The sequence below is a fragment of the Phodopus roborovskii genome, unplaced genomic scaffold (genome assembly GCF_943737965.1).
Source record: "Phodopus roborovskii unplaced genomic scaffold, PHOROB, whole genome shotgun sequence".
NCBI lineage: Eukaryota > Metazoa > Chordata > Mammalia > Rodentia > Cricetidae > Phodopus > Phodopus roborovskii.
The window spans coordinates 11,337,798-11,352,725 of record NW_026125444.1 but is presented as its reverse complement, the minus strand read 5'-3'; the positions used below and the strand labels follow the sequence as shown (position 1 = coordinate 11,352,725).

At 37.9% G+C, this 14,928-nt stretch overlaps 1 protein-coding gene across 2 annotated transcripts in view; it reads left to right on the top strand.

Moving 5' to 3' along the window:
• The window catches only part of Iqub (IQ motif and ubiquitin domain containing), a 62,723-nt gene that overhangs the window by 9,947 nt on the left and 37,848 nt on the right, over window positions 1–14,928 (top strand). For both annotated transcript variants that reach the window (XM_051175763.1, XM_051175762.1), the window contains exons 6-7: window positions 230–385; window positions 8,914–9,124. In XM_051175763.1, coding sequence (XP_051031720.1) covers window positions 230–385; window positions 8,914–9,124 — 367 coding nt within the window. The remainder of the gene's footprint in view (window positions 1–229; window positions 386–8,913; window positions 9,125–14,928) is intronic.

Here is a 14,928-nt window from a genome sequence, read left to right as displayed (position 1 = left end):
ATTTCTATGGGTCTGAGGCACTGTGTCCTTGACATGGCTATGCTCATGTCAATCATACATACCCACTCATCTACTCCCCACATAGTTATTTGTATGGCAACTAATATAACAAAAGAAAGATTAATGTAAATACATAGAAAAACACTTTCCACTTGCAGATGTTTGTAAGATTTTCTTTATAGTAGGAACTGTACAATAGGTGCTTATTTTTTAATGTTTTTTATTTTAGACAGTTTTTCAGAGGAAAAAGATGCAACAAACTACAAACACGACATCCACTCAGATGAATAAAATTGGTGTGTATGTATCAAACATGACTGATAAATTGCTCAAGCCAGGAAGGTACTTTACAGCAGCAGAGTTCCATGCCAAAAGGTTGCATGCGGTAAGATAGCATTCACTGTGCTTGAACACTGAAAATTATATGTGTATGCCCATTCTTCTGTGTGCATTTCCCTAACATGGCAGCTTGAGGAACAGCAACATGAATAGCATTCAATTGTTACTAAAGGCAATCATCCTGAATAACCCTCCATTTAAATAACCGGACTCTGTATAAGTAACAGAATTTAAAAGTTTTGCTAATTCTCCCTGTTCCCCAAGGAGTCACCTCAGGTGTTTTTGTGTAATCTGTGGCCATTACTAGAGTTCTCAACACTTCTGTACTTTGCTCATAACCCTATTGTAGTGAGGTAGTCCTTCTGTAGCACTGACCACGCCCATTGGGGGGGTGGAGCGATGGGCGGAGGTGACCCGAGGAAGGAGGTCGGAGGGGGCCAGGAAGGCGCGCTCTCTTTCTGGCGTGACTGTGACTCGGACAGGAGAGGATCGGGTTGAATTTCCTGGTGTTCATCTGTCTAGGTTGTAAGTTATTTCTCCCTGAATAAACATCTATTCGGCCTATTTGTTTATCCTGATCCTTATTTACCGCAATACCCTATGTCAGTACAGTCAAATGGGGACCTCCCAAACTAATTGAGGTCAAACACAACATGGCAGTTTGACTTCTCTGATACTTATATAATTTCTCCACTATTTTAGTGTTTGGATGCTTTGTCTTTTTTCATCATTTTACTTCCAACCTAATTGATATATATATATATATATATATATATATATATATATATATATATATATAATCAATATATATTACATATAAGCCAGGCTCTTTTTCTAGCTTAGCCTAACCAAGATCTTGAGCAATGAACATGTAATACAAAAAAGTTAAAGCCTATTAACTGTTTGCCCCTGTGGAAACTCTACCAGGGCCATTTCTGGGCTAGCTTGTAACCTGACTGTATCAGTGCCAGCTATGTCAACCTGATGAGTTTTTTACTTTTTTTTTAAATTAAACTTGGGAAAGCATACAGTTACACAGAATATTGAGAAACTTAAGTACTCTTGGCACTGTGAGTGCATAAGAAGGCTGTATGTAAATGGTTCAGCATATGCTGTGTCATGGACCAGGGTGCAGCTTCCTCCAGAGCAAAGTGACTAGAGTTGTGAACGTGTCTATTCTCTGAAGCTCTCTGAAGATTAGCTTCTCAGTTCTAAATCCAGACTGTGTCTCTTTGTCACAGGAGTGAGATGTTTCATCTTCACTCATCTTATTTCAAACAGCAAAGTTCCCGACAGTTCATGACTTTAGAGGACAAAGTTTCTCAGTGAGTAAGAGAACAGTAGGCATTCAAAGAAAGGGATTGCTATGGTAAGAGTTGAAGAGAGTTTCTGTCTACTCTGTAGCTGACTTCATTAGCACCGTTAGCTGGCTCTGGCTTCCTTCTTTTTAAATTTTATTTTATATTTGATATTACAATATTATTACATTTCTCCCTTCCCTTTCCACCCTCCAAACCTTCCCATGTACGTCTCCTCACTCTCCTTCAAATTCACAGCCTCTTTATTGCAATATATATACATATATATTTAAATATAGATACCATAGACATATTGAAATAACAAATATATGTTCTCTTTTACTGATGGCTCCTAGCTTCAAATCTTCAGGTGTGAGAACATGGCATGTAGTATCTACAGGAACCAAGAGAGTAAAATGTGACTGTTGCCAGTACAGTGGGAATCGAGAACAAGAGAGTGGAGGATAGCAGGGTACAGTTGATGTGATCAGGGAAATGGGAAAGGGGAGAGTCTTTAGGAGGGGGTGGGATGTAAATACTGACAGGAGGTGGAGGCTAAAGAGGAACAAACGGATACAAGTGATCTGATAGGGGAAGAGGGCAAAGAGGAGGCTCCCTAGGGAAGGTGGAGGGAGGTAATAGAGCAGGAGGAAGGAGATGGATAAAATAACATTATGAATGTCTGAAAAAGCCACAAGGGATCATCTTATTAACTATTTGCCTTAAAAAGTATAATGCATGCCATTATGTGTATATGTGTATGTATGTGTATACATATACATATATAGTTTTAATGATTTTTTTTTTCTCATTTGGACTGGGGTATCTTTCAAAATGTCCTATAAGTGTGGAGAATTACTTGTTCTCATGTTCAAGAAAGCCATGGAGACTCCATCGGGTAGATTTCATTTAGTGCAAGTCTACACAAGTGAAGGTCTACACATACAAAAATTTTTCCTCCATGCTTCCAAATATAATAACAGTCTAACCCAGTGGTTCTCAACCTTCCTAATGGTGTGTCCTTTTAATACCGTTCCTTATTCTGTGGTGACCCCCATCATAAAATTATTTCATTGCCACTTCATACTGTAATTTTGATACTGTTATGAGGCATAATGTAAATATCTAGTTCATGACCCACAGCTTGAGAACCACTGGCTCCAACTTGTTTTTTCAATATATGCACGTGTACCTTCTTGCTACCTGTTTCAAAAATACAATTTTGTTGTGAATATGTGTTTAAACTAGTAGCCACTCTATAAGCTAGAGATAGGGTTTTTAAGGGCTGTAATGTTTATTGAACTAGTCTTCAGCTAAGCACTTTCTATGCCTACTGCTATTGTATAGAGAGTGGTTAGCTACTTAAAGCCAGGCAACAAGGACATAGCAGAAGGAAAATTTATACCAATGTTCTAGAATTTGTGCTCTTTTTTAATTGATTGATTGATTGATTGATTGATTGATTTTATATACTGAATGTAGCCTCCCCTCCCTCGTTTCCTTCCTCTCTCTCCCATGGGCATCAGCAAAGCATGCCGTATCAAGCTGCCACAAGACCATGGGCAAGGAAATCCAGTGTGAGGAATAGCTTCCCAAGGTCAGCCAAAGCACCAGGGACAACCCTGCTCCCATTACCAGGAGTCCCACAAATAGACCAAGCTACACAACAGTCACACATGTGCAGAGGGCCTATGGAGGTCCCATGCAGGCTCTATGGTTGTTGGTTCAGACTCTATGAATTCCATGAGTGAGAGCTATCCATTTCTGTGGGTTTTCCTTCATTGTCCCTGAGGCCCCTGGCTCCTACAATCCCTCCTCCCTATCCTCAGTGGGACTCCTTGAGCTCAACCCACTGTTTGACCTGGGTCTCTGATTCTGCCACCATCAGTCACAGGATGAAGGCTCTCCAATGATGACCTGAGTAGTAACCAACCTGATCACAGGGGATGGCCAGTTCAGGCTATGCCTCTACTGCTGCCAGGAAGTCTTAGCTGGGGCCATCATTGTGGACTCCTGGAAGTTTCCCTTCCATCTGGATTTTACCTGACTCCATAAAAGTCCCCCATTTCTAGTCATCTTCCTTAGCATTCTTCCTCTCTACCCACCCCAACCTGATCCTTCAAGTTTCCATGCCCACTCATCTCCAATCCAACGAAGAGATCTCTTCCCTTTCCCCCTGGGAGATCCATGCACCCCCACCCCCACTTCCTTGGGCCTGGTTATCCTTTACAGATAATACACACGTATGAGTGAGTACGTACCATGTTTGTCTTTCTGGGTCTGGGTTACCTCACTCAAGATGATTTTTTTCTAGTTCCATCCATTTCCCTTCAAATTTCCTGGTGTCATCGCTTTTAACAGCCGAGTAATACAACATTGTTTAAATGCACCACATTTTCTTTATCCATTTCTTTGTTGAGGGACATCTAGGTTGTTCCCAGGTTCTGACTGTTATGAATAAAGCTGCTGTGAATGTAGTTGAGCAAATGTCCTTGTGGTATGGTTGAGCATTCTTTGGGTATATGCCCAGGAGTTGTATTCCTGGGTCTTGAGGTTGATGAATTCCCAGTTTTCTGAGAAATGGTCATATTGCTTTTCAAAGTGGCTGTATAAATTTGGGCTCCCACCAGCAATGGAGGAGTGTTCCTCTTGTTCCACATCCTTGCCAGCAAGAACTCACTTATGGTTTGGTCTTAGCCATTCTGACTAGTGTCAAGTCATTTTGATGTGCATTTCCCTTATGGCTAAGAATGTTGAGCATTTCTTTAAGTGTTTCTTGGCCATTTGAGATTCTTCTGTTGAGAATTCTCTACTTAGGCCAGTACCCTATTTATTTTTTTAATTGGATTATTTGTTTTTTTTTTTTGATGTCTAGTATCTTGAGTTCTTTATATATTTTGGAGGTTAACCTTCTGTTGGATGTAGGGTTGGTGAAGGTATTTCCCCATTTTTGTGGGCTGCTATTTTATCCTATTGACAGTGTCCTCTGCCTTGCAGAAGCATTTCAGTAGGATTGTGGATTTATACATGGGTCTTTGATTCAATTCCACTGATCTATGTGTCTGTTTTTATGCCAACACTATACAGTTTTTATTATCATAGCTCTGTAATAGAGCTTGAGATTGGGGTTGGTGGTACTTCCAACAGTTCCTTTATTATATTATTGTTGGGGATTGCATTGAATCTATAGATTGCTTTTGATGAAATGCCCATTTTTACTATGTTAATCCTACCAAACCATGTGCATGAGATCTTTCCATCCGCTGATTTCTTCTCCAATTTCTTTCTTCAAAGACTTGAAGTGCCTGTCTTACAGGTCTTTCACTTGCTTGGTTAGAGTTACCTCAGGGTATTTTATACTGTTTGAGGCTATTGTGAAGGGTGTTGTTTCTCTGATTTCTTTCTCAGCTCTTTTATTATTTGTATAAAAGCGGGCTACTGATTTTTTTTTTGAGTTAATCTTTTATCCAGCTACTTCACTAAAGGTGTTTATCAGAAATTTCCTGGTGGAATATTTTTGGTTGCTTATGTATACTATCATGTCATCTGAAAAAAGTGATACTTTGATTTCTTCTTTTCCAATTTTTATCCCCTTGATCTTCTTTTGTTGTAATTGCTCTAGCTAGAACTTCGAGTACTATACTGAATAGATATGGAGAGAGAGGAAAGCCTTATCTTGCTCCTGATTTTAGTGGAATTGCTTTGAGTTTCTCTCCTTTTAATTTTATGTTGTCTGTTGGCTTGCTGGTTATCGCTATTCTTATATTAAGGTATGTTCCATGAACCCTGATCTCTCCAAGTCTTTTAACATGAAGGCATGTTGGATTTTGTCAAGGCTTTTTCAGTATCTAATGAGATGATCATGTGGTTTTTTGTTCCCCTATCAGTTTGTTTATGTGGTGGTTTACATTGACAAACTTTCATATATTGAATTATTCCTGTATCTCTGGGATGAAGCCCACTTGATCATAGTGGATGGTCTCTTTTAATGTACTTTTGGATTCAGTTTGCCAGCATCTTATTGAGTTTTTTTTTGCATCAATGTTCATGAGGGAAATTGGTCTGTAACTTTCTTTCTTTGTTGAGGCTTTGTGTGGTTTTGGTATCAGGGTAACTGTAGCCTCATAGAACTAATTTGGCAATGTCCCTTCTGTTTCTATTTTGCAAAATGATTTGAGGAGTAATGAACTAATTTGAAAAATAATTTGAGATATTAGCTCTTCTTTGAAAGTCTGATAGAATTCTGCACTGAAACCGTCTAGGCTACTTTTGGTTGGGAGTCTTTTAATGACCACTTCTGTTTCCTTGGTGGTTATAAGTCTATTAAATTGTTCATCTGATCTTGGTTTAATTTTGTTATGTGGTATCTATCAAGATTTAGATTGTGGATTTTGAAGTATGATCTAATGATTGTATGGATTTTCTTAGTGTCTGTTGTTATGGCCCCTTTTTTATTTTTTATTTTGTTAATTTGGATAATCTCTTTCTGTCTTTTTTTAGTTAATTTGGATAAGGGTTTGTCTGTCTTGTTGATTTTCTCAAAGACTTGATTCTTTGTTTCATTGATTCTTTGTATTGTTCCCTTTGTTTCTATTTTATTGATTTCAGCCTTCAGTTTGATTATTTCCTGCCACCTACTCCTCTTGGCTGTTTGCTTGTTTTTGTTCTAGAGCTTTTAGGTGTTCTGTGTGTTCTGTTAAGTCTCTAGTATGAAGTTTCTCCAAATTCTTTATGAAGACAATTAGTGCTATAAACTTGGCTGTTAGTGCTACTTTCATTGTGTCCCATAAGTTCGAATGTGTTGTGTATTCATATTCATTGAATTCCAGGAAGTCTTTAGTTTTTTTCTTTATTTCTTCCTTGATCCAGTGGTAATTCAGTTGAGAGTTGTTCAGTTCCCTTGAGTGTGTAGGCTTTCTATAGTTTTGTGTTGTTGAATCCCAACTTTAATCCATGGTTATTCCACTTTATTTATTTATTTATTTATTTATTTATTTATTTATTTATTTTGGTATCTGTTAAGACTTGTTTTGTCACCAAGTATATAGTCAATTTTGGAGAAGGTACCATGAGGTTCAGAGAAGAAGGCATTTTTTTTTTGGTGTTTGGGTGAAATAGTTTGTAAATATCTATTAGGCCATCTGTTAGCTCATAACATCTGTTAGTTCTGTTATTTCTCTGTTTAGTTTATACCTACATGACCTGTCCATTGGTGTGAGTGAGGTGTTGAAGTCTCCCACAATTAATGTGTGGGTTTGATATGTGATTTTAGCTTTACAAATGTTTATTTTATAAATGCAGATGCACTTGTGCTTGTGGCCTAGATGTTCAGAATTGAGAAATCATCTTGGTGGATTTTTCCTTTGATGAATATGAAATGTCCTTCTCCATCTCTTTTGATTAATTTTGACTTGAAGTCTATTTTGTTAGATGTTAGAATATCTGCACTAGTTTGCTTCTTAGGTCTGTTTGATTGGAAAATCGTTTTCCAACCCTTTATTCTGAGATAATGTCTGTGTTTGATGTTGAGGTATATTTCTTGCATACAGTAGAGGGATGAATCCTGTTTTCATATACATTCTCTTAGTCTGTATCTTTTTATTAGCAAATTGAGTCCATTGATATTGAGAGATATTAATGACTGTGATTGTTGATTCTTGTTATTTTTGTTGTTGTTGTTGTATGTGTTTTTCTCCTGAGTGGGATTATCTATTGTATTTTGTGGGTGCAGCTAACTTCCTTGGGTTGGAGTTTTTCATTTTAGTACTTCTGTAGAGCTGGGTTTGTGGATAGATATTAATTAAATTTGACTTGGTCATTTGTGATTGAAAATTTTGCTGGGTATAGTAGTCTGGGCTGACATTCAGGGTCTCTTAGAGTCTGCAAGACATCTGTCCAGGCTCTTTTAGCTTTTAGAGTCTCCATTGGGAAGTCAGGTGTAATTCTAATAGGTCTGTCTTTATATGTTAGTTGACCCTTTTTCTTTGCAGCTTTTAATATTCTTTCTTTGTTCTGTATGTTTTTATTCTTATGTGGTGAGGGGACTTTATTTTTTTCTGGTCCAATCTATTTGGTGGTCTGTATGTTTCTTGTACCTTTATAGGTATGCCCTTCTGTAGGTTGGAAACATTTTCTTTTATGATTTTGTTGAATATATTTTCTGACCTTTGAGCTGGAATTCTTCTATTTATATTATTCTTAGTTTTGGTCTTTTCATGGTGTCCCAAATTTCCTGGATGTTTTGGGATATTTTTTTTTTAGCTATAACATTTTTTTTGACCAATGAATCTATTTCCTCTATTGTTTCTTCAGTGCCTGAGATTCTCTCTTCCATCTCTTGTATTCTGTTGGTAGTGTCTATATCTGTAGCTTCCTGTTTGCTCACTCAGGTTTTCCATTTGCAGAATTCTCTCATTTATGTGTGTGTTTGCGTGTGTGTATGTTTGCATGTGTGTTTTAATTGCTTCTATTTCTGCCATTTTCAGCTCTTAAACAATTTTGTTTCTGTCAACCGTTTGTTTCTTCTTGGTTTTCTTTAACAGATTTATTGATTTCCTCCAAATTTTTTTTTTTTTTGGTTGTCTTTTCCTCCATTTCTTTAAGGGATTTTTCTTTTCATTTCCTCTTTAAGGACCTCGATCATTTTCATAAAGTTATTTTTAAGATTTTTAAGGTAATTTTCTTGTGCTTCAGGTGTTTTTGGAATGTTCAGGTCTTCCTGTTGTAGGATACCTGGGTTCTTGTGGTGATATATTGCCCTTTCTGTTATTCATTGTGTTCTTACTCTAGCATTTAGGTATCTAGATTTTGGGTGATTATCAATCTAGGTGTTGATCCAGGTGCGTGTAGTCACTCTTTCTGACTGGTGTATTCTGTGCCTCAGTGTAGAAGTTCAGCGGGATTGGGGGTGGGGGTCCAGCAGTAGCAGGGCCAGGGACAAGCTGTGATGGTGTTGGCCTGAGGAAGGGTGGGGTAGGCAGACTGGGGAAAAGCTGCAGTTCCACTGCTAGGTGGCCCCTCTGAGTCTGTGCTCTTCAGCATTTACAATTGGCTTCTTATAGGAAACGTGTTCTTAGATTTCAAAGTCAAAGTGGAACATATAAAAAATGGCATAGTATTCATAGTTTGTATATTTTTAAGCATAATGTCTCAGAAAGATTAGAACTAGGCCACCAATATTTTTGAATTGTTGAATTTGAATCAAAACACTTGTTGCCTTTCCTTATGTTCTGATTAACCAGTCAATGACACGTTGTTCCTTTTGATTTGAACACAGGTGATTGTGATACAGACTTGCTACAGGCAGTGGCATGCTAAACGCTATGTGGACAGCTTAAGACAACAGAAGAAAAGGAGGCTGGAGTGGGAGGAAGAGCAAGAGCTCAAGAAGATCAGAGAAAAAGAGGAATGGGTGCAGATGGACTACTATCGGAGGCACAACCCGAAGACGAGGGAAGACTTTGAGCTCCTTTACAACGCTATGGAGCGTAAGTGCCAAGCGGCTTTGCAGGACACATAGGCTTGATGAGGATAAAAGAAAGACACCCTCGTTGTAGGGGCTTGTCTTAGGAGTCTAGGTTATATTCCCCCCCCCTCTCTCTCTTCCTCTCTCTCTCTCTCTCTCTCTGTGTGTGTGTGTGTGTGTGTGTGCACATCCCTGGTTGCCTTGGAACTCACTATGTAGACTATATTGAAGTCTGGCTGTCTCTCTGCTGGGATTAAATACATGCTCTTCTCTACTACACCCAGCAAATATGTTAAGAATGATATAAGATTACAAGTGTTTTAAATAACAACATATGTGAGGAGTATGTTTTTCTGCCCGCCGCTGGTCCCGCCGCCATGCCAGCCCCAATTAATACACCGAGACTCTGTATTTGATATAATTCTGTTGGCCAGTTACTTGTTTCTTATCGGCTAGCTCTGTCTTAAGTATTAGCCCATTTCTGTTAATCTATGTATTTTACATGGTCTCATCTTACCAGAGAGCCGGCTGGCGTCCTGCTCTCTCCAGACTCTCCATCTTGACTCCTCCCTACCACTTCCTCTTTCCTCCTTGTCTCCTAGTTCTGCCTATCTTGCTTTCCTATTGGCCTACAGTGCTTTATTCATTAACCAGTATGAGAAACATATTTACAGAATGACATCTCCCATCATCTCTTCTTTTCTGTCTAAATAAAAAGAAGGGTTTTAACCTTAACATAGCAAAATATATCACACAACCGTTATCAAATAAGAATCACAGTTAACAATATTTAGTCCATTAACATTTAGTAAGATTTAAGAAAATATTCTATCAACTGTCCTATCTTTGTGAGTCTAAAGTCTTATATGTAACTTATCTTTAATCCTAAGGAAAACTATAACCTTAATTATCTATCTTCAAAGGCCACAGAAGGATAGTATATAAACTCTAGCCACCAAATACCTGAAAGATGTCACTTTGAAAAAAAAAAGAAAGATGTCACTTTGAAGAAGCAATGTGTGCCATTCCGGCGGTACAATGGTGGAGTAGGCAGGTGTGCCCGGGCCAAACAAACAGTGGGGCTGGACACAGGGTCGGTGGCCAAAAGAGTGCTGAATTTTTGCTGCACATGCTTAAAAATGCAGAGAGTAACGCTGAGCTTAAGGGTCTAGACGTCGATTCTCTGGTCATTGAACACATCCAGGTGAACAAAGCACCTAAGATGCGCCGACGAACCTACAGAGCCCACGGCCGGATTAACCTGTACATGAGCTCCCCCTGCCACATCAAGATGATCCTCATGGAAAAGGAGCAGATTGTTCCAAAGCCAGAAGAGGAGGTTGCACAAAAGAAGACATCCCAGAAGGAACTGAAGAAACAAAAGCTATGGCATGGGAATAAACTCAGTGTAAAATAAATGCAGGTGAAAGTAAAAACAAAATAAAACAAAACAAAAACAAAACAAAACAACAACAACAACAAAAGGCAGGACCAGACCAGCGGTGGGTAGGAAAACATATTCCTTACAAACATATGTGTACATGGCTGTGAGAACTATGGAGTTTTAGAATATCTTTGCACTGATGCTTCAGCCACGTAATTTCAAATGATCGCTCACCTGATTGTGTGACGCTTTGAATGGCTTGTGAATTCAGCATTGAACCGTGATGTTCCCACATACCACATTCCATCTGATTACACTCTAGCAATTCCCCTTTAGCCCCCAACACAATAACAATTTTACCTTGTGTCCTCTATAGGATGTGTATTCCTTAGAGATAAAGGCAAGGGGTCTCTGTCACCTACTCAAAAGCTTTTGTGACAGACAACATGATGGATGACAGGGAAGAAAGGAAGGGCTCCAAGGAGGGAAATGTTGTATCTATTGTCCCAAATAAAGAGTTCATGGCCTTTTAAAGTAATGAAATACATAAAAATTGAGAAGAAGGAAGACAAAGCCAATAGACAAGTCCAATTACTCCAGGCCCTTCTTAGAAAGTGGGCAATCAAACCCGGTTCTTCAGCTATTGGCATTCACGGAAACCCAGGTTAATGAAAATCAGCTGTGCCACACTGCTGTTGGTATCTGATGATCCTCACTGCCCTGCCAAGTTTTCGATGTCATCGGCACCTCGTGTTTAGTATTTTTAGTATTTGTTTTTACCAGTGGAGTACAAACTCCATGCGTGAATGATTTATTTATATTTGGGCAATGTTTATTTTTCTGTGTTTAGCTCATATGCTTAACAATATCCACTAAAATGAATTAATGAAGGAGGTAAGGAAGAAACCCAGAAACAGATAAATATAACGGTCTGAGAATGGAGAGATTGGGTTCTTGTAAGGATACAGATTTTTTAACAACTAAAAATAGCCCCAATTTAATTGTAGTGGAACAGTGTCCTTTAGGCTAAGAGAATAGGTCATTGTATTCTCTGAGTATTTATAAGCATTGTTATCTGTTTTTGTGATTAGCCCATGTGGTATAAGGATCAATTCTTAGAGACCATTGTTAGCCATGTTTCCTGGAAAAATCCTATAATCATAAAATTAACATTCTATATAGCAGGGATCTATGAGAATGATATTTTAAATCATATATGAATCAGCCAAGGATGTCACTGTTATTTTGTCATGATGATGGGAAACTGTGAAAAACATCAGAAAAGATCAAATTCTGCCTTCTCTGTTTGACAGTGTTGGGTAGTACAAATTGTCCTTTTCTTGTAAACCTCAGTTTCCCCAACTCTGAAAAGGATTCAGCAGTTTCAGTTGCATCTTATTCAGAAGGCTCAATAGAGTGAATTGCATGTGTGAGTGCCTGCCCTGTGGTGACTAATCTTAACAGGATTTCTGTGTTAAAGTAGAACATGCATTTTATACATGACCATACAGGAACTGTATGGTGAAAATGAAAACAAATAGAAATTTCTTACATACGAAATTTATTTCAGTTTTTCATCTTAAAATTAGAAATTAAAAGATTTAGAATAATTTCAAAACTATTATTGGAGGGGGTACTCAATATCTGTTTACAAGATTTGTTTTTTATGCCACGCCTCTATTTAATTCAAGTTTTTTCAGCCCATCTTCCCAACTGTGCCTTGTAATTGCTGCCCTCTTGTGGCTCAGAGGGACAATTGTATGGCTTGAGCTACAATTCATAATCCAGTTTTTTTTTTTTTTTTTTTTTTTTTTTTTTAAATTCTGTCCTTAGTAATAACAACAGAATGATACTTATTTAAGATGATAAACACTACCATCTAAGGTACATCAGTCAAGATCATCTCAAGCTGATACTTGATGCCGTATTGTTCTTTTTTATAGCAGTATGATAGGGCAGATTTCCATTAAGCAGAATTTCCATGAATGCCAATAGCCGAAGACTGTTGGTTTGAGTACCCATATTCTAAGGAGCAATTGGGCTTGTCTTCCTTGTTTTCAGTTTTATATAAGTAGAATTATTCAGAATGATTTGTTTTATGCCTGTCTTTTAAACTTCAATATTATATTGTGAGTTCTGTTTATGTTATCACAGGTAATTCAGCTTGCTCAATCTCATTTCTATAGATTATTCATTATAGAAAGGATCACAATTATTTTATCCACCTTACTGTGGATTTGTGCCCAGGCTCTGTCTTTTTCAAAATATAAGTAGTGCTCTTTGTTGAAGCACGGAAATGTGCATCTCTCTAGGGTGTAAGACTTAGGAGTGCAGATTCTGGTTCATAGCATGTGCACTTTTCAGCTTTAGTGCGCCAATAGACAGCCTTGCAGAGATAAAAGCAGTTTGTACCTTTTGAGGAAAGCATAAACTTTAATTAGTCTGTCATCCTATCTAACCTCAGGCGTGTCTGTCTTTATTTTGCTCTTTCAGGAGGATGTACAGCACTATCACCTCAATTCATTTTTGACTGAGAGCCAAAGAGATTAGATATCGGGATATCAGAGTCAGTGTAAGACATTCTGTCCCCCTAGTAAAGCCTTTATAGAAGAAATAAATTGAGAACTCGCCTAGGCCCATGGACTACTCAGTAAGATCAAAGGAATAAAAAAGGAAAGTTACAAAACAGCTAGTAGAAGTAGTTTTCTCTTGGTTTGTTTTTTAAGTGAGCCGTTACTTTGGAGTTGTTTCCAAGAGGACTGTGAGAGGTATTTCAAGGGAACCCTCTTGGTGGTCTTTGAAATAAGCTCCTTTGGTTTTAGGGACACAGAGGAGTGGCAGTAACCCTTGTCCTGGTAGGTCAGTGTCAGACTGCAGGGTGCTGGAGATACAGAAGACAACATTGAGATGGTTACCACTCTCAGGGTATTTTGAGCAGAAACACAGGAGCCTATGCAGGAGAGAGTGAACAAACAAGGCTAAGGTCTTGTTCAGTGGGGCACCTGGAGAAATGATGGAATTTTGTCAGTAAGAGGCTCAAAGTGAACAGCTGGCACCCTTAAATGGGAGGTTCATCTCAAGTACCCCAGGATAGTAAGTATGAGTCACCTATCAGGCTGGGAGAAGAAGGGCTCTGCTCAGCTAAGTAAGGTTACACCTTCTCACCCTTGGTGTCTTTGCTAGAGTGACTGTCTTTACTGTTGATAAAGTTCAATGTGTTTTTAATAAGGATCATATACTTAGTGTTATATATCTAAATGTTCAGCCATTTTAGAGTCCTCTATTGAGAATTCTCTATTTAGTTCTGTACCCCAATTTTTAATTGGATTATTTGGTGTTTTGGTGACTAGCTTCTTGAATTCTTTGCATATTTTGGAAATTAGCCCTCTGTCAGATGTGGGGTTGGTGAAGATCTTTTCCCATTCTGCGGGCTGCCATTTTGTCTTGTTGACTGTGTCCTTTGCCTTACAGAAACTTATCAGTTTCAGGAGGTCCCATTTATTGATAGTTGCTCTCAGTGTCTGTGCTATCGTTGTTCTATTTAGGAAGCAGTCTCCTGTGCCAGGGCATTCAAGGCCACTTCCCACTTTCTTTTCTATCAGGTTCATTGCGGCTGAATTTATGTTGAGTTCCTTGATCCATTGCACTTGAGTTTTGTGCATACCAACCCTGCATTCCTGTGGTAAACTCCCTTTACTTATACTGTACTGCCGCAGCGTTTCTCATTCTTCCTAATGCTGCAGCCCTTTAATACAGTTCCTTATGTTGTGGACTCCAAATCATAAAATTATTTTTGTTGTAATTTTGCTAATGTTATAAATTGTAATGTAAGTATCTGCTATGCAGTATATCTGATATATGACCCCTATGGAAGGATCATTCAACCCCTCAAAGGGGTCTTGATAACCCCCGTGTTACCTTTTAATATTGTCAAATTTTGGTAGGAACTTTTATATAGATTCCTAAGGGATATTGGTCTATAGATTTTATTTCTTTTTTTTTTCTTCTTGTCATGTTATTTTTTAGTTTTGATGTCTGGATACTGCTATATTCTTTTTTTCTTCATTTTTAAAAAAAACTTTGTATAGAATTAGTATTTTGTTCTTAAAATATTTCTAATTTACCAATAAGGTCACCAAAGCCTTGGGTTTTCCTTATGGGAAAGCTTGAGATTCTAAATGAAATGAAATGGCATTAATAGATATATCTTATTTATAGTATATATTTCTTGTACTGAGCTTCATTAATTTACATCATTTATGTAACTTGTTTATTTCATGTATAATTATGAATATGTTAAACATAAAGATGTTAACAGTGTTCTATATTATCTTTTTGTTATCTGTAGGATCTGTAATAATATCACCCCAAACTCCTAATATTGGTAATTCTGTCTTTATTCATTTTTTTCCTGGTGGATTTACAATCTTACTACTCTTTTA